Source organism: Rhinolophus hipposideros, assembly GCF_964194185.1.
Source record: "Rhinolophus hipposideros genome assembly, chromosome: 17".
Taxonomy (NCBI): Eukaryota; Metazoa; Chordata; class Mammalia; order Chiroptera; family Rhinolophidae; genus Rhinolophus; species Rhinolophus hipposideros.
Window position 1 is genome coordinate 47546325 of NC_138063.1, and position 19240 is coordinate 47565564.

Below are 19240 nucleotides of genomic sequence, written 5' to 3' on the forward strand. Positions count from 1 at the left end.
AGTCTAGGGAAAGGCCAATCTGAATTAGGAAGAGAGACAGGTTATTGCTCAAGTGTACAGAATAAATAAAAATCTTAAGTGTTCAAGAAAAAATAAGAATGACTTGTGTTCAGTGTGCTGCCAACTAGTGCGTCAAAAATTTCAAAAGTTCTGGAAAGTGTTTCTCCTCCTATATAAATTATTTCCCAATGGCTTTAAAATTTACATCAGTAACTTTCCAAGCATCTTAGTTTTAGATTACAGTTATGGTGCAGAGTGAGGTGTCTGACTTCAAACTGACATGAGCTCAAATCTTTGCTATTCAAGTCTGTGACACACCAGGCAAGTTTCATATTTTAATCCCAACTTCCTCCTAGTAAAATGGGGAAAATAGCCCTAACTGTACCAGGCAATAGATACCATATGATTTTACAATGTCTGACATATACAGAACTAAAAATACCTATAATAATCGTAATATATTGATATTAATATGTTACATAATTATTACTATGATTTTCCCTAACTACACACCAATAAATAATAGGTTAGGCCATATCTAAACATCCTAAATTCCTACTTAGCACCTAGTCAGTCAGACGCTCAAAAACATAGTGCCTGGTCAATATATAGTTACTAAACGAGATAATAAAGGTAGAATAACGCAGCTTTTGTAACAATTGTTATTTACATAATATACTATGACTAAACAAAACTGAAAAATGTATAGCATGTTATGAACTATCATGTAATAATACTGTTAAAACAATTTAAAATGTTAAAATCAAGTGATCAATATTTTCCTCCAGATTTGAATCCATCTTTTTTTTTTTGCATTATAAAAAAGTTCCTCAGAAATTCATATGTAATTACATTCTATGGTATGGTGAGCTAAATTGATCTCATAGATAATTTGATATTCTGCCCCTTCTTATGTGACCATTCTGAAAATACGAAAGAAAAAACACTGGCCAACAGCTTTATAGTTTGAAATGATTAAGCCTTTCTACACTGGGGTTCACTCTTGAGAAAGGCTGGAACTAATTAAGCCACCACAACATGTGAAAAATGTAAGCAGTGACGAAAAAATATTTAAAAAGAATTACAGTCATTAGTGATTTTTGCAAAACGACAGTCACAGAACTGAACTGTATGTTACAAAGTCATCCAGTTTAGCTGCCAAAAGTGCTTGAAGCTTAGAGAATGAAACAGGCCATGTAAACAAATGACATTTTTTTTTTTTAACTGAATGACCTACATATGAGTTCTCTAGCTCAGCTTGAACTAGAGTGCATAGCTCTTAACACTTGGCGTTAAGAGATGACATTGAACAGATGGCCAAATATGAAGTCTTGTGTCAGGAGAGCTGCCATGGCTGACTAAGGCTACAGAGGAGGGCTGAGAAGACTGCGGCAGCCAGAGCTGGTTCACGGTCTGAGAGGTTTGCAATAACAAGGAGAGTCACCTACTGGGAAGCTCCAGTCCTGCGATCACTAGCTTGCAACGAGTACTGCTGTGATTTGTTTTGCCTATGTAATGCAGACATGCCCAAGTTTAACATTAATTCTCATGCACTGATTACAACAAGATGTATACCCTGGATTAGGCACAAGATCTGTGTGGTTTGCTACACGTAAGTTTAGTTATTTAGAATTCAGAAAAGCATAAAATGGCAATCTTTTTGCTTTATGATAGCTTGATGATTAACTCCATTGCTAAAGGAAAAACATGTCCAGGTTGGAAACAACCATTATCATAAATTGTCTTTGTAGATAAAATTGTGTTTTTAACTGTTATATGTTCTAATCCTACATTATTTGATAATATTGCCACTGTGAGAAATAGTGCTATTAAAGCCTAAGATTTAAACTAGTTTTCTCTTAAAATATTTTTCATACACACACACACACACACACACACACACACACACACACACACACACCAAGGGTGCCAAAAAAATGTATAAAAGTGGACACTTTGGTCAACGTTGCTCAAGCAGTATTTTGCCATAATCAGAAGTGTGTAGACGCTGATGATAACCACTTTGAGCACCTCTTGTAATTGCAGATGTCAAACTTGATTTGTATTTATCTTTTGTTATCGGTATATATTGAGTATTAAAATTTTAATAGTTTTTTCCTTTCTTAAAATGTACTTTTTTTGGCACACACTGTATATTTGGACCCATGTACTATAAGCCATGTATGACCCAAGATCCTGGAAAAGGGCTCTTAGGCAATATGAAATTGAAAAGCTTAAATTTTTATTTCAAACATCTGTGAAACCAGTCCCATTTTTTTCCCTTCTGCTGCAAAGAAATGGTCCTAATACCACTAAAAATAGATACTTACACACCCTTGCAATACTATATACTCACAGGTGTAGCTCACGTGATTTCTAGCTGAACACAGAACTGAAATGACTTCCTTTCCTTTTAATAGTGTTGCTTTGACTTTGTAAAAAAATTTTTAATGCTAGGAGTACTGGGCTTGTCTCCTGCCACAAAACCCTCTTTTGTGGGAACAGAAGAGCTGTAGGGACACAGGAGAGGTGCGGATAGGAGGGCAGGGGACAGCCAGGCGCCTCTGAGGGCAGCTCCTGTTCTTTTTCCCTGGCTCTGTTGGAAGCCTGTAAAGGGAAACTGCTGGGCTGTTCATACATCTTTGGAGTGGTGGGAAAGGAGAGCAATTAAGAGGAAAAACTGCTGGCTACGACGTCAACTCACTCATTGACTCAGATGAGGGACAGGAGACAGACAGGTGGCATGCCTTCACGGAGGGATGCTGAAGGCCCAAGTCCTTTCCCTACGAAACACTTGTCTGGCTGAGAGTCACAGAGGCCCATCCAACTTCCCTGGCCTTTCCAGACTGTCTAAATGTGTGTGGGTGTTTAGGCTCATGCTGGGTTTGAAAGCATTCATCCAATGTATGCATTGGCATTGCTAGTACTGATGAGATTTCAGCCCATTTTTACAATGTGTAGTCTTATAAAGTGAGTCTTTTCCTGACTGTTTGAAAACTGTTGTTTTCAATGGCAGTTCTTTCTGGTCCTACCAATGACTGATGTCACGTGGTTAGTTTAAACTGCTCCCACCTTCTTTCTGACCTGACACACCCACGGGATCTGGCTCACCTCTATGAGTAACAATGACAATCTGGCAATGACAACAGCAGACTGTAGTGGGGACATTTCAGAATCTCCAAGGAGGAGAGGCATTTACAATTTTGTAAAGCTACCCATATGGTGACGACACACCCCCTATGGCAGTGTTCTCTCCCATCTCGCCTCAGATAAAGTAGCTTTATCTAGAGCACAGTACCACCATGTACCATGCTATCAGGATACAGTAAGTCCTTACTTAACGTTGTTGATAGGTTCTGCAACTTTAAGTGAAAGGACGTGTAACAGAACCAATGTTCATATAGACTAATTGATGTAAACAAGACTTAAGTTCCTACAGCACCTCATTGATGTTATAATGCAAAGATGTTGAACAAAATAACGTTATGTGAGGACCTGCTGTACTTTCTGGTAACACTCCATAAATCTAGTTGAAAGCTATGTACCTGTCTTATATGTAACTGTATTAAATGGTAACTGGCAGAACCTTTAACTTAACCCTGATTTTTCACATAGCTAACGGGTTATTTAGAATGGACTTCTGGCTGTATCCTTCACCACCCATGTAACTGAGTGGGTAGCAGAATGATTCAGGGCTGGGCTCACACTGCTACATCCACATGGTGTTGTGCCTAACCCTGGGGCCGGGTTGTACTCCCCAACACACAAAACCCTCTTCACAGATTGGCACAGACAATAAATGAGGCTCTGAAAGTAGGACCACTATCGCAGCAGGCGTCTAACACTGTTGCGGACCAAAGCCCCGACCACGACAGGGAAGTGTGTTCTATGCCGAGGTACACACCTCTTCCTCTGAACTGTCACTCGGGTCATTGTCTAGTGAGGCACTCAAGGAGGCCGCCTTGGGCTCCAGGTAGCAGAGGCACATAGCCAGAGGGAAGGAGAGAGTGAGGGCATATGGCACTGAGAAGGAGGCGGAGAGCAGAAAGAAAAAGATGAAGAGGAAACAGGGCACGAGGGAGGGTGAGCGAATAGGGAGATAATGCTGCAAGCTCTGTGGGAGGAGGTTGGTTTCAGACAGGTTGGGAAAAGAGAGGTACCCATCATCATCTAGAAGAGAAGGGAATGACTCAGGGAGCTGCAAGGAGAAGGAGAACAGGGTGGTCCCTTTGCCAGGTTGCTGTTTGTAGCTAAAAGCGACATCTTGGTCCCCTAGGTATGGCTTCCCTTTGCCCTCAGAGTCCACAGAGGGCTCTCCGTGTGTGCACACAGTGTCTTTAGGTGGCTCGAAGCCTGGAGGTTGGTGGTCATTCTCCTTACACCTCCTGCGGAGCTCTGTGGGAGATGCCAGGGGACAATGGTCTGATGCGGGGGACAGGGGGCATGAATCAGTGCCAAGCCCAGGTGACTGATGTAAAAGAGACAGAGAGAGACAGAAAGCAGCAAACAGAGGTGCAAAAGGACAAAAAGAAAACTGCAATTAGTTAATTTTCTTATAGGTATCAATATAAAAATTGTCAAACAAGAATTTTAGCACTAGGGTTGTTCATGAACTTTAAAGTACTCTAGCTGCATGCCAACACTGCCACGAAGGGCTACCATTTTCCCATTATAGGTGAATCTAGGGTGGGCTCTTTAAAAAGTCAGAACAGAAGATATTGGTGGGCAATCGCAAAGTCTACATGTTTCACATAATCAAAAAAATTTTGTTTAGATAAACAGCTCTAGAAAGTTTTAGTGTTCTGAGAGCAAACATAACTGATAACTTAAAATTAAGACTTTCAATAACTTCTTCTGATCTCCAGCTAACAGATGTTACTATAGTTTGGTTGGATTAAAAAAAAAATAGGTTTCCAAATTAAGAAGTTTCTGGCCCCACTCCTATCTGATAAGCAGCTCCAATTGGGGAATCCAACAATTAGCATTTTAGAAAGTCAGACTCTCCACAAAAAAATGAGGTTCCTTTGATAATTCCTATTGTGGCTTATTTACCCATGATATAAATGGAACTTAAACTCTAGTAAGTGGTTTCAACAAGCTAACTAGCAAAAATAATGTGTTTTCTTGTAATATGGATTATATATACTTACTTTGTATTATTCACGGTCCATAAATAAGAGAAAGATACAATTTCTCAGCCTTCTCACTTTTTTCTTTTTTTAGTAGATAAATTATATTTTTAACTGCCCTGGTTTGAGTCCTTAAGAGAAGGATAAAGGTATCCCCACAAACGTGCTTCCCAGTGAGCTCAGGCTTCTGCAGGGCAAGTGAGGCTCCTCACATTCTCTCTGACCCTTTCAGTCTCAGTGAGCATAGCCAGTTTCCTCTGTAGGGGACAGAGGGCTGGTGAGCAAGGAGGGGAAGAAGAAAAAAGAGCAAGCCTCAAACAGGACCTGTGCACAGCACTGAAGCTGCTATAGCCCAGGGAGGTCAAGACGAGGTCTCAATTAACTTGAAGATAATTAGACTTCCATTGCTCTCTGGACACTGTGTGTGTGCGTGTGTGCATGCATGCATGCATATATGTGTGTGTGTGGGTGTGTGTATGTGTGTGTGTGTGTGTGTGTGTGTATACACACTTATGTTCACCTAGTGACCTGATAGCATGGAAATTATCCAGCCTACTTTGTGGATTATCCAATCCTGACTTGGTAACTATAGAGAAAAAGGGTAAGAAAACACACAAAATTATACTATGACTATAGGAGAATTTAGAAGTGTCCCTTTTTAGTATTATACAAATACGTCTTTTCCTAATACTCACATTTGACATTAAACACTGTGTTTTAAACCAGACCCTGCACAAATCTCATTCAACTGAGAATAATGTAGAAGCTACAATTCGACGTCTGCATGCAGACAATTTTTCCTGCAGTGGCAGAGGGCCAGGCCCCTGAGGTGTTCATAGCAGGGAAATACGCCTCCTCTCAAAGGAATAGGGAACCAGCTGTGTAATAACTATTTTTAGTAACGCATTTTCATTTTGTTTAAAAAATGAATGCCTTCCATGTTCCTTTTTGAAGATGAAGAATAAAATTAAGGTTTAGTCTTCCACGCTGTATATTAATGTAGTTTTTAAAAGACAGCTTTGCCCTGTGGACGATGAAGACAGTCATCTACCTCCTTCAGCACTTGGTCTTGGCAAAAGACTTTCAGAAGCACTTTTGCCTCAAAGTGCTGGCTTCTCAGAGACTCAGACTAGGAGTCTTAGTTTTCTTTGTCTTTTTCTTTTCCCATGGTATAAACGGTACAAAGTAACGATCGCTTAGTGCTACATGTTCTATAAACAAATTGCTGATCTTTTAAAATCAAACAAAGTGAGAGTGCCTGGATCTATTTTTGGAGCAAACTAAAAGTCATGTGCTTTTATGTGTCACTTAATCATATTCACACACCCATGAGATTCATGATTTTCAAGAAATCACGGAACACATTTGCTGTTCAGGTATGCTACCTTCTTTTCATGTCCTATTTAAAACCTATCTTTACTTAATTGAAAGGAAGAGTATAAGAACATAATTCACAGTAAAGCACATTTTAACAGCACAATTGCTCCAAATATTATTGCTGTCATTTCCTATCATGCTTTTATTTTTCTGTCTGGCAAATAATTTTACCCTAAAAAAAGTCATGGAGTGGGTCATTTGGAATATCCTAACATAACTACAATAAAGATATGTTTGTTGATCTACCCATTTAGCTGTGACTATTAAATTCTTGTCAAAAAGAGCATTTTTCTATAGTGTCCCAGGTGGTGAGTCCCTGCCATATAAATCTATATTTGAACAGCCGAAGTGCAAAAGAACATTTTGGAATCAAATTTAAGCAAGTTTTAGCATAGCCTGTAAGGTTATACAGCATTTTTATTCTGCTATTTCCTTTCACTCTGTACCACGTACATTGCAGGAGCCACTCTGTTTTTCCGTATTATTATGTATAAAGCTCCCAATGTGTTTTCTTTTCTGACTTTTACGGAGCTGCTCTGTTACATACAAAATCTCTAACCAGAAGCATCTTGTCTATGTGATTTTTGACTTTTATTTTCTAAAAACTTGCTTTATAATATTGGATCACCAGAAATAAACATACAGTTTAAAAATGAATTGAATTTTAGGTGAAATGAAGTTACAAAATTTAATGGAAAAAAAACACATTGGAGAAACTGCTGCCAAATTCACTTTCGATCTTCCCTTGCCACCTTCTGCCTTAATACTGCTTTCCAAAACATGCCCACTCACTACTTTGATGATTAGATTATTATCCTAAAACTGAGAGAGGAAACGGTGTATAAACACACAGGCTATGGTCACTCAGTTACTTGCAGTCAGAAGAATGGCCATGTAATCATACTGTACATGTGAAAAAACATACAGTACTTGGGTAGGAGAATGGGGCCAGAAACAAAGAAAACAGCTTTAGTGACAGCCCTGAAATGTGAGCCCAAACAAAAAAGTGTAATACGCCATTAAACATATTTTTAAGAAATACAGATAGGACAGTTGTTGAAAGTCTTATTTAGCACATCAGTTGTTAAAATAAAAATGCTCAAAAAGTTAAAAAGGACTCTTTCAGAGGAAAAATGTTGACAAAGGAAATAATTTTGCCAGTATGAATGTGACTAATGCTGCCATACGAAGTAGCCTAAATCTTAACACATTCCTGGCTTACACTTTCAGTGTTATTTAGTAGTTCTCAATAGTCTGAGCAAGCTCTAGGAAGCAGCCTGGGAGATGTACCTTTCCCTCGTGCCGTATCGCTGCAACAGCAGTGGCTTCCTCTGCTTTCTTCCGTCTGTCTTCTTCCTCGTCACGCTCTTCCTCGGCCTTTTTCTCCGGAGTCACAGTAGTGATCAAGTTGGTCTGAGAGATGCCCTTTGTTGTGGCGTACTGGCCAGTGCCAACCTCTGCAGCAGACACAGAATCCTTCATGTATATTTCATGGTTTTCATTCACTGACGCTAAAAGCAAATACAATTGAAAAAATAAAGTCTGAAATAGTTAAGTCAGAAGACAGATGAACACCAATTGTCCCATTATGGAAAAATTATCCCTACAAAATACCAGGTTCGTGTTCGAAAGACAAGTCAGCACTGCAGGTACCTTCATCTAAGCACGGCTCTAAACTCAACTTTCTGTATCATCTACACTAGCATGTTTTAAAATGATTTAAACGCTTTTTTGTTGAAGCCACCAGAATAATTTTCATCCATTCTCAGGCTCTGCAGTGAGGATGTTTGTCAGGGTGGATATGAGTTTAAGGATGGCAGGCTGAGCTGCACCCGAGCCTTAACAGAGTAACTGGCTGGGTACCAGCACCAGAAACTCAGTGGCAATTTGCACAACAGACAGTATTTTCAGTAGACAACTGACTTACTACACTTGACTTTAAACATATCTTTAAAAGTGCCATTCACCAAGGAGCACTGAAATTATTTTTTTAATTATTATTAATAATGGTTTAAAAGTCTCCTGCAATATAAAAGCCACATACAGAACATTGAAAATTAACCATCTTGGTTGAGATTATAAAATTCAGATGGCAACTCCATTCAACTGAAGTGCAGAAATGTTTTAACTGCTGCTGCACTTTAAAAAGATACGCATACATATATACCATGATATGCACACATTCATTTTTCTCTAATATTTTGGGAAAATAAGATAAACATTGCTAATGAAATTCATGCAAAGGCAAGGCATGCAAACACAAGAGATACAAGATACAGCTTTTCATCGCAGTTAAAATGTCTTAGTGAAAGAGATGCCGGATTCGGTTAAATTTTTAAAAACTGGTACTCATTATTTTGGGTTTTAGCTATCACAATATTTATTGAGATTTATAATTGCTGCTTTTCAAATACACAGCAGCTAATCACAGGCAAAATATAATCTGCTTTCATCTTTTAGGAAGTTTAAAAAGTGTAAGAAAAGATTCTAAAATCCTTTTGATAGTAAACTATTTCACTAAAATACCTTCACTAAGATATTTTGCATCTTGTCACACTGATGAAAAAGCTTATATAAGATATAGTTTCCTAACAGGCCAGTTAGGCCGTTCTATATTAGATGCAATGTCGCAAAAAGCAGCCACATGTATTCCAACATGCAGCCACACCCCCCAGACCAGCAGCACAAAAAACATACTAGAATTGGCAGGACAGCAAAGGGTGAGAGACAACACATACTAACATCACTTTTGGGCAGGGAGGAAGAGACAGCATGGTATTAGTACATTTATTTCACATTGTCTTCTGTCTTCTCAGCAATTGTTATCACACAAAAGGTCATGAGGAAAACAACATGTACAACAAATGTGTTCCCTTGGGTACATATCACTGAACAAAGTGAGTGGTATTCGGGGGGAAAAGGTGTGATTCTACAGAAGTTCCTCCAACACTGACATACAGAATACAAACACAGTTTAAAGAGATTTTCTGAAGGACAAAGAAGAGTGAGACAACGCTGAAACAAAAGCTTCAATGTTAACATGGATATTTCAATACCTGAATTCAACTTGAAACAGTCCTAATAAACATTTTATTCCAAAAATTTGGCTCTAAATTAGATATTCCTAAAACGGAAAACTCTTAGAAGATACAGAATGGTAACAACCACCTAGGCCAGCTGACAAAAGTCTATAAGGATAGTAATCAATATAATTATTGAGATAATTATAATTACATCTGTAAGAGTGCTTTGACATATGTCTTATTCAGTCTTTGCAACAACCCTGGCAGTGGTGGCCTTAGTCCCATTTTACAGATGATGACTGTAACCCAGACAGGAGAGTTTAAACCATTCGCCAACTGCTATCTAGCTAGAAGGCCTGGACTTCAGCCTGGATTTTTCTATACCAAGGTGAGTGTTCTTTCTACTTCACTAGTAACATATATAATAGAACACTACTAACACAACGTTTGCTTTTTCTATAAACTATTTCTACCATCTTCCATTAGGAAAACACGATCTTTTTCATCAAGGGATTTAGGGAGTATGTTGCCCCACCAACCACACTAGGGTATGCTGAAGGGAAGGGAGAACTGAGACTCTGGCAAGTGATGGAAAAAAGGTACGGAGGAAGGTGATCTCAGGCACTTGTAACTTTTATTTTTGTTTATGCTTTTGCTTATTATTAAAATCATACACATGCTGGTAACTCCTAACTCTTTATGTACACAGAATAGGTCTTCCATAACACAATTGATTTCTGGGTGCTCTGAATCAGAAGACAGGTCTGACCATGGCTGGTTCCTAAGTTAAGTACGAGTATTACTACAGCTTTCATGTCTTGTAACAGAGAGCACATCTGCATGTAACTATAGATACAATATAAAACTGTCACACAACAGTAAAACCGGCTGAAAACTCATGATTATGTCATTCCTCAAACATGTTATTTAAGTGATTCTCTCCCCATTTTACTTACACATTTGACTTAACATTTATATAGCAATGCTCTCCCATTCCATCTGGCGTATGATTACTATTAACAAGGTGGATTTAACTTAGAGCCCTTTGTTCTGTTATTTGAATGTCACCCTTTCTATCAGCTATTATTCACTGACTGATAAGTCACATTTTATTCATAATTTTTTTTAGAAACAGAGATAAATTTAACTTACAGTTTTCTTTCTGAAACAAATCGTCTAAGACAATCCTGACAATCATTTAGTCTACTGGCAAGGGAACCAAATTACTTATAGGGAACGTGACTACTGTATTTAGAATGAGAGCATCTTTCTCCAAATTCAGGGGACCAGCTTACAAAAGATATGCTCTTCCTCCCTCAGTACCATTCTTTTATGTAATTTTAGATAAATCTACAATAACAGACATTAGACTCACAAAGGCACATTTTTTTTTTAGGGCGCGGGGTTAAAACTTGCCATTCAGCCACAGACCAACAAGTGTTTTTCACTGCATACTATCCAAGAGGACCTATGTTTATGAAAAGCTCGTGATGGTTTCATCCTATTGGGTAGCCTCTGGGGATTGCTAAGGGCCAGTAAATGATGCCTACCTCCATCCAAGCTGCGAGACATGGTGTAACGTTTGCTGGACGAGCGTTCAAAGTATGGCGCTGGGCGATCTATCAACGCGCTGGCTCTTCTTGTTTGGGCTTGTGTTCTGCCACTATAACGAAACTTGGAACCCAAGGTAAGAAATTTCTTTGGTGGTGCTTCTGGCATCAACAGTCTAAAGATGTTAAAAGAAAAAACACCAGCTAGGCTATTAAATCAAATATTAAGAAATCTAACTTTTTACTCCTTCTGAAAGGTGAAGTGTTTTGTGTACTAAAGGATTAACACCCAATATGCAATAAATGAATCTTATTTTGTAAGAGAAAAGTCAATTCACACAGTATATATCAAGGAGGGTTACAGAGAGGCTATAAGTAAAATGGGTTGGGTTGGACTAGTGAACTTGAACACCCCATGCAGCTGTAGAGTCTCTGGTTCTACAAACCCAAACATCAGTTAAATAGGTCATGGGAGGGAAGAGCAGTGATTATGTGTTATCATGTAGACACAAATTCTGACGGCCCGAGTACCGTATGTAAGCAAAGGAGTCCAGGGTTTTGAGAAATTACTGAAATAGTAAACAATGGACTGGCCATATTATAAAAATAATAAAAAGGCATTAAAGATAATTTTAAAAAGGGGGTGATGGGAGCAGATTAAGTATAAGACAAATTAAGGAAAATTCCTCAAATTTAGTCAGTTCTTTTAGGATCTCTTACCAAGAAATCTCATGACAATGAACTTAAAGGACTAGAAGGATATGCTTTCACAGTCTTTTTCCCATCAATCTTTTTCATCATGTGATTCCAATCATTCTAATTCTTCCTCAGGAATACAACCAAAATGATCTCTACCTACCTGAAAAATGTGTGGTGTTCAACGCATACTTTCCATAAACGCTTGGCAGCTCGATGGTTTGGCAGTTTGAAGCCAATGGTACTTTCAAATTGTTCAAACTAAATTTAAAAAACATATTGAAGAGCTAAGTTTGGAATCATAAATAACAGAAAAGCAAATAATTTATAAAATCATAACACCACCCACAAATTGTTCCTTTACTCACTAAATCAATTGCTATATGCAGAATTCATGCTATACAAGGTCATTATTAAAAAGAAAAAAACCTCCTTATATCTATCTCCTTTAAAATGTTGCACATATAGGGGCGGCCGGATGGCTCAGTTGGTTAGAGCAGGAGCTCTCCACAACAGGGTTGCCAGTTGGATTCGCACATGGGCCAGGGAGCTGCAACCCCCCGCCCCCCACAGCTAGATTGAAGACAATGAGCTGCTGCTGAGCTCCTGGAGGGGCGGCCAGATGGCTCAGTTGGTTAGAGCTCAACAACAAGCGCGAGCTCTCAACAACAAGGTTGCTGGTTCAATTCCCACATGGGATGGTGGGCTGCGCTCCCTGCAATTAAAATGGCAACGGGACTTGGAACTGAGTTGAGAGGGGCTGGGTGCGGGGAGACTGGGAAACACATCACAGGTTGCTTTAGCTGCAACTGCCTTTCCCAATTTCCATAGTTAGATTGAAGTCTAACAACTTGGAGCTAACGGGCCCTGGAGAAGTACACTGTCCCCCAATATTTCCCAATAAAATCTTTAAAAAAATGCTGCAGGTATAGACAACATTATGCATATCGTAAATGTCTTATGTACCAGTATTGATCTTATGAAAACTAAATGCAAAAAAAGATATTGGGTTCTTTCTAGAGACCAATTTATCCTGATCTCATTTTTAAGCCCAATTATCATGGTTTCTCCATGACATCATGACTTCAACTGGAAGGTAGAGAAATGAACAAAAGGTTTATAGTCTGCAGCATTCTCAGGATGACATTTTCTCTTACTATCTGGTCTGGAAATATGTATATATCATAGATATTTGATGACTTGATATCAGATATTACTGATGTTATTTGTGCATTCTAATGTGAATTATTATGTCAAATGCTAACATCTCTTGATATTATACATAAGATCAGACATTAGAAAAACTCATTTTCGTATTTTTCAGCATGTATGGTTCAGACGATACTCTATCAGCCATTTGATTTTTCAAGGTGAAATATCTGATTTCCTGAGTAATATATTTTAATATTATTGCAGATTCTCATTAATTTTTTTTATTTTTTGAAGACAGTATGGATCTGGCCACCAGAGGGCAATCATCGTAAACAGTGAAGGCTTTCCAAAGGAACACAAAACCATCAGACTTGATAGAATCAATAGCAAAAAAAATTCATGTGGCAAAGAACCAAGGGGAGGGATCCTCTGCATGGCATGTGAGATATACTTATGCTTGACCTCTATTTCTTGATTGTTGAGAGGGGCTGGGTGGGGGAGACTGGTAAATACATCACAGGTTGCTTTAGCTGCAACTGCCTTTCCCAATTTCTTACTCACTGCGGATGTTCATGTGCAGTGCTGGTCATAAACACTGCTACTGTGCACCAGACCTCCTCAATCGACAAGCCATCCTCCCTTTATTCATCCTGCATCTAATTATGTCCCACACACCATGCTAAGGCCAGGGGCTTTAAAAAAGAGTCACTTTGCTCCTGCTTCAAGAAGCCAGGAAGATTCTTTCAAGGATGATAATGGCCCCTGCACTTTTTAAATGTTTATCTATCTCGCTGCGTTTTGTATCCATTACTTTCAACCTCTTCAGAGCATTCCTGTCAGCAACGAGTTCTTTTCATTCATTCTTCTCAGCCTAGAACTATGATTGTAAAAAAGGGGAAGGAAACAACTTTCTTTGAGTTTGTTTCTGCCTGAACCAGAACTATCACCTGCTCACTGCTAAACATCACGAAGGAAAAGCCTCCAGTACTTCACTCCTTACCTCACTGCAACCTGCCAGGTTCTCCTAAAATCTTCTTGAACTCTTATGTCACAACAGGATCTAACTGTCAACTTCGATGCGCTTTTCTTAGTCTTCATCCTGCGTTTCCTCCATAACATTTGACACTGCTGGTTAACCATGTCCCCTGAATCTCATCTCCTTATCCCCTAGTCACTGTGACTGGTTTTGCCCCTTATTTTCTTTCTCTGGCTGTTATTCTTAATCTCCCTATGTGCCTCTATTGCCTACTTCTCTCTCAAAAAGTGGTGTCAACCAGAGTTTTTTGTTTTAGGTTTTTTTTTTCTTTTTCTTTAATTTCTCTTGTTCTTTGGTTAATTTGTTCCATGCCTAAGACCTTGAATAAAATGTACAGAGTTGATGACTGTTCAGGTCCTGTATTTCTGACTATGCAAGAATAACCTCCTGAAAATCCGTCCCAAAGGAATTTCAATTTTTTTTTTCCTGAAATTCTCCCCCCTTTTCTCTCTTGCCTAATAATACTCTCTCCATCAACTTCTCTCATGCAAACTGAAAACCTCTGATTATTCTGGACTCTTTCTTCCTTTTATCCTTCCCTCATCCTGTCTCTAACACCGACTGTTCTGCCTCGGAAATCTCTCTTTCAAATGTCTTCCATTCTATTCCTAGAACCTCTGCCCTAGTTTAGGTCTCCTCATATCACATCACTAAGTAGCTGAATTTCATTAAGAAATCCATCATTCCAAGTTATTCATGAAGTTATGTCACATCCTAAATTTAAAGCCTTTCATTGCTCACTACTGTCTCCTGATGCATTTCCCCAACTTTCCCTTCAGGCCTCTCACAACTAAGCTTAGTCCGTGTCTATGGAAGATTATCTCATTTGTACCATGATGTCATAATTCTGAGTGTGTGAGTCTGTTTCCCTGCTAAACAGAAAGTCCTTTAAGGACAGGAACAAGGTCATATTTAGCTTTCTATTTCCAATGCCCAACATGGTGTCTGGCAACAAATAGATGCTCACTTAATAAATGCTTACTGAATCCAAAAGGATATACATCAGTTATAATTTCAACATGAAATCTTTAGGTGGTATTTTTTAAATTACTGCAATTTCAGGTACATGAAAGGCTTATAGATTATTTCTATTTCAGCCTTTATAGACACGTATGACTTTATATTTACATTAAACATGATTGCTTGCTTCGACAGTCCGATATTTTAATTGTATTTCCACTAGTGGGTAGGCTGACTGTGAAGACCAGAGATAATTCTGTAAGATGCCAAAAAATGTTCAGAGACATAAACGAACTGCAATCTTAGAGCTTTGCCTCCATTATGTTAACTACACTGATTAGAAATGGAGCTACTTATTATCTATTAAGCAGATAATAACAGATATTCAATACCTATTATGTATAAACCACTAAGGAGGATATAAATTTAAGTTAATCATGGATGTTGTTGCCCAAGGAATAAAGCTTAGTTAATAAATTTGACTCTTTCGTTAGAAAAATAATAAAAAGGTGGAAATATATTAGGCTGTGGAACATTTACATAATTTACACTTAGCATTCCTTATTCTAATCTTTCTGGTATCTTAATGCACATTATCTTTAACCTCTTAACTTTAGGAAGCTATCGGATTTGTTGGACAGAGAGAAAAAGCATTGAGACAAAACAGGAGAGACAGGAAGAAATCTATTCTTCATTCAGAAAGAGATTTAATGACTAAGAGTTTCTTTTATACCAATGCTGGAAATATACAAAGCATTATTCATGAATCTGAATTTACATCAAAATATGTAAAAACAACTCTTTCCATTAATGTATGCAGTGGGAAGAATTGAAATAAAATAAAAAAGGAGAACATTTATTGATTACCACTTATTAGACAAACCTACAATAAATTCTCTTAGGCATTTAGACATACTTGTAACTAACCATATGTCATGCGATGGTGAAAACTTGTAAGCAGGTAATTTAAATTTCTGTTTGCTATCAGGCACCTTTCTTCCCAATGTACATGCAAATTTGGGTCTACTTACCTCCCCCGGACGGATCTTAATGTAAAAGTTGTTGCGTTTATATGAAATTTTTAGAACCTTAGGCCAGGCAAATCTGTTTATCCTTAGTCGGTCACGATATATCAACAGACCACTTGCACAAACTCCTAACATAATTTCTACTCCTTCAGAATCCTGGAAAATAGCAACAAGAAACAATGGATCAGTACCTCACTTATTTCCACTTCTAGCTGGGTACGATATTTAAGCTTCCATGACAGAACTGTAATTGACTACCTGTAGCTCTAATTTAAATATAAAAAATACTGCAGACATTTTAAAAACATTATCACTAAATAATAGCCTTTTAGTGAAGATATTTATCATTATAGAGATTTGTTAGAGTACAATTTGCTCACCTAGGTATCTGATTTATAACATAAACACTGCAAAGAGAGAAGGTCAACCAGATGAAGGTGTGTTAGTAATAACAGCTGCGGTTCTCACTCACTGAGTGTCAAATACTGCTCTAAGCACTTTACGTACATTAACGCTTTTAATCTTTACTAGGCTATTTTGAGATAGTTGCTATTATTCCCATTTTACAGATGAGGAAACTGTGGCGTGGAGAGGTTATGTATCTGTCCCAGTCGAATGTGGGCAGCCTGGTTCCAGAGGCAGCACTCTTAACTAACATGTATACTAACAGAGGGGCACTATCCCTTCTTATGAGTGTTTTGGCATTTGTTCCTTTAAAAAGAGCCTCAATCTTTTTTTATGCATCATTATTTTTGGAGTAAAATTTAAATGTAACATTTTTTTTTTAAATATACACTGTACTTTCCCACAGGCCCCCAAAACACATGCACTGCCTAGTGGTAATCACAATTAACAGTATGATTCACATATGTATAAATCCATTTTATATATGTGTAGTTTGGTCTTTTATAACAAAAGTGGAATTGTGCTACATTTGCAACTTACTTTGCTATTTGCACATTTCATATTTAGGTCACTTCCTATAGATGTGTGAGGCCCAGAGGTCCCAGAAGTCATCAGAGATGCTATGTAAAGTTCAAGAGACATACCATATATAGTCTATGCCGCCTAAATGTTGTATTCAGGTGAAATCAGGGTAAAATGAACATCTGTGGTGACCCTGAGTGGGGTAAAAACAAAAGACAGAGGCAGGACTGTGTATGAAGCACAGTCTCCACCCCCTCATCTCAATGGCTTTTGGAAGCAGGAGGCACATAGGAGGTGAAGCTGAGCTCTTTTGTCACAATAATCAACAGGGCTGTCCCCAGCTTTGAATCACTGCAGCACCAGCAAAAGAGAAAGGGGAAAATGGCAGAATCCAAACAGGAGACTCTGACTCATCCATACTGTGGGAATTTCCTTCCTAAATCCTGTCAGTTCAAGGCACAAGAAGAACATTTTCAGAATTAAAAATAAATATTTTGGTCTATCTCTGGGAAACATAAATTTGTAAATACAATCTAATTGGTTTAAAATGAAATATTTTACCCTGGAATCATATCAATCCATTAGATATGAAATTACCCTATAGGAGTAGAAATACTTGTCAGGATATTACGAGACAATAAAATTTAAGGAGAACTCAAACACCAGGAACTGCCCACTGCTTATCGAGGGCTTTAACGTGAAAGAACAGTTTAATGAGCTATATAACCTGATGGTGACATGGAGCTGGAATTATTGATCCTTTAGAACCAGTCAATCCGCTCACACGACTGCTCAGAAGTGACCAGCTCATGTCACGAGCAGAAATGTTGGTATGAGGGAGGACCATTTGAATAATGGCTCTTCGATTCACTTTTCTTTTTTTTTTGATAAAAAACATAAGTTTAGGAAATATGCCTATGATCTAAAGAGGGAAAGGACATGTCAAACCTTTTTCATTATTTTATCGGTTTTTAAATTACCCATTAGTGTCCTTTATCGTAAGAAAACAGAATCCCTTCGTGGGGAAGAGCAAGAAGGCTCTTTTGCTCCCTCCTCTTTTCCTTGTCCCCTCTAACATGCACTTCTGTGCCCAAATTATTTTGTCATCTCTAGCATATCCCAACAAATGGAATGGCAACAAACACCCACGCATCTGCCTTCTCCTTGAGACTGTAAGCTGGTTGAGAGCCGGAGCTTTGTTTAACCTTTGTGACCGCATGGTCAGCACAGCACCTACCTGGCATGTATTAAACCATTACACGTTTGTTGAACATTTCATTAATCGTACACCAACAAAAAATGATACCTTAGACATCAAGTTTTTGGCCACAGCCCACAGTATTAAAGTTAGTTTGACAAGTCTTTTGTATTGAAAGCTATAACAGCAGTCTTTCTTGGGGACATATTGGTCTTTCTACCAATGAACATTTAATGCTCCCTTCAGCAGAGAGTATTGAGGGAAGACTTGGATCAGTGTATCGTAAGTAATATAAATGAGGACACTATTCCCTTAATTTAAAATCACTGTTCAAACTTTGCTGTCTTTCATTATCACTTGGTCCATGGGATGTCCGATACAGATTTGTATCTACATTTTATAATCTTATATGAAATAAATGACTCTGACAGAGCCTCTTCAGGCATTAGATGACAAACAAGCAGAGATAGTCTTCTTAAGAAAAAAAACGAAGCATTTGGAATAGGTTTTCCAAAACAAGGGATTTTGATCTAATATAGGTATTTATTGTTTACACAAAGAGTAGGTCCTAAAGCTCAGGGCCTTTCATACCATCAATAGAGGAAAGGCCTTTGTCTCTTATAACCAGGAATGAGCTCTAATTTAATTCAGTAAATTTCCTTCCTGAAATGATAGAGTGTGGCTACATGAGAAAATAGAGTCGATAACCGAATAATTTGTTATGCTTAATATTTAAATGAAATCCTATAAAGGGCTACATTTGCACTTCCTTTAATTCTCTTTCTTTTTATTTGGCATAGTTTCAAATCATATTATTGCAGCTATCTATTTTAATTCAGTAGCTATAGCAATGTTAAGTGATTTTATTTTACTGATGGGAGCACTGATACATCCTGAGTTCCACTTCCCTAAATGCATGCCCTAATCTTTTATTTATTTATTTTTCCTGAGCAGTAAGTGAGTCATTGTATGTAATATAACTCAAAAATAGCTTTTGATTCACTCAGTTTTTCAGGCTACCTTCATTTCCTTATCTTTTAGTCACCCAAGGAAAAAAACTCTTAAGAGAAAAGCAATCTTAGTGTGTGTCATATTTTCTTTTAAAACCTCATGCTGCCTTACACCTGGCATAAAATACGAAACACCTTCATTCTCTCACTGCAA

At 38.0% G+C, this 19240-nt stretch overlaps 1 protein-coding gene across 39 annotated transcripts in view; it reads right to left on the minus strand.

The window, feature by feature from the left end:
• Nucleotides 1-19240, minus strand: part of EPB41L3 (erythrocyte membrane protein band 4.1 like 3) — a 236562-nt gene that overhangs the window by 22158 nt on the left and 195164 nt on the right. For 21 of the 39 annotated variants that reach the window (XM_081078483.1, XM_081078482.1, XM_081078470.1 and 18 more), the window contains exons 9-12: nucleotides 15955-16107; nucleotides 11939-12036; nucleotides 11080-11255; nucleotides 7797-8017 (exon numbers count right to left, since the gene is read on the minus strand). In XM_081078483.1, coding sequence (XP_080934609.1) covers nucleotides 7797-8017; nucleotides 11080-11255; nucleotides 11939-12036; nucleotides 15955-16107 — 648 coding nt within the window. Of the gene's footprint in view, nucleotides 1-3904; nucleotides 4469-7796; nucleotides 8018-11079; nucleotides 11256-11938; nucleotides 12037-15954; nucleotides 16108-19240 lie in introns of all 39 variants that reach the window. The other 18 variants (XM_081078466.1, XM_081078491.1, XM_081078493.1 and 15 more) reach the window with 2 other exon arrangements.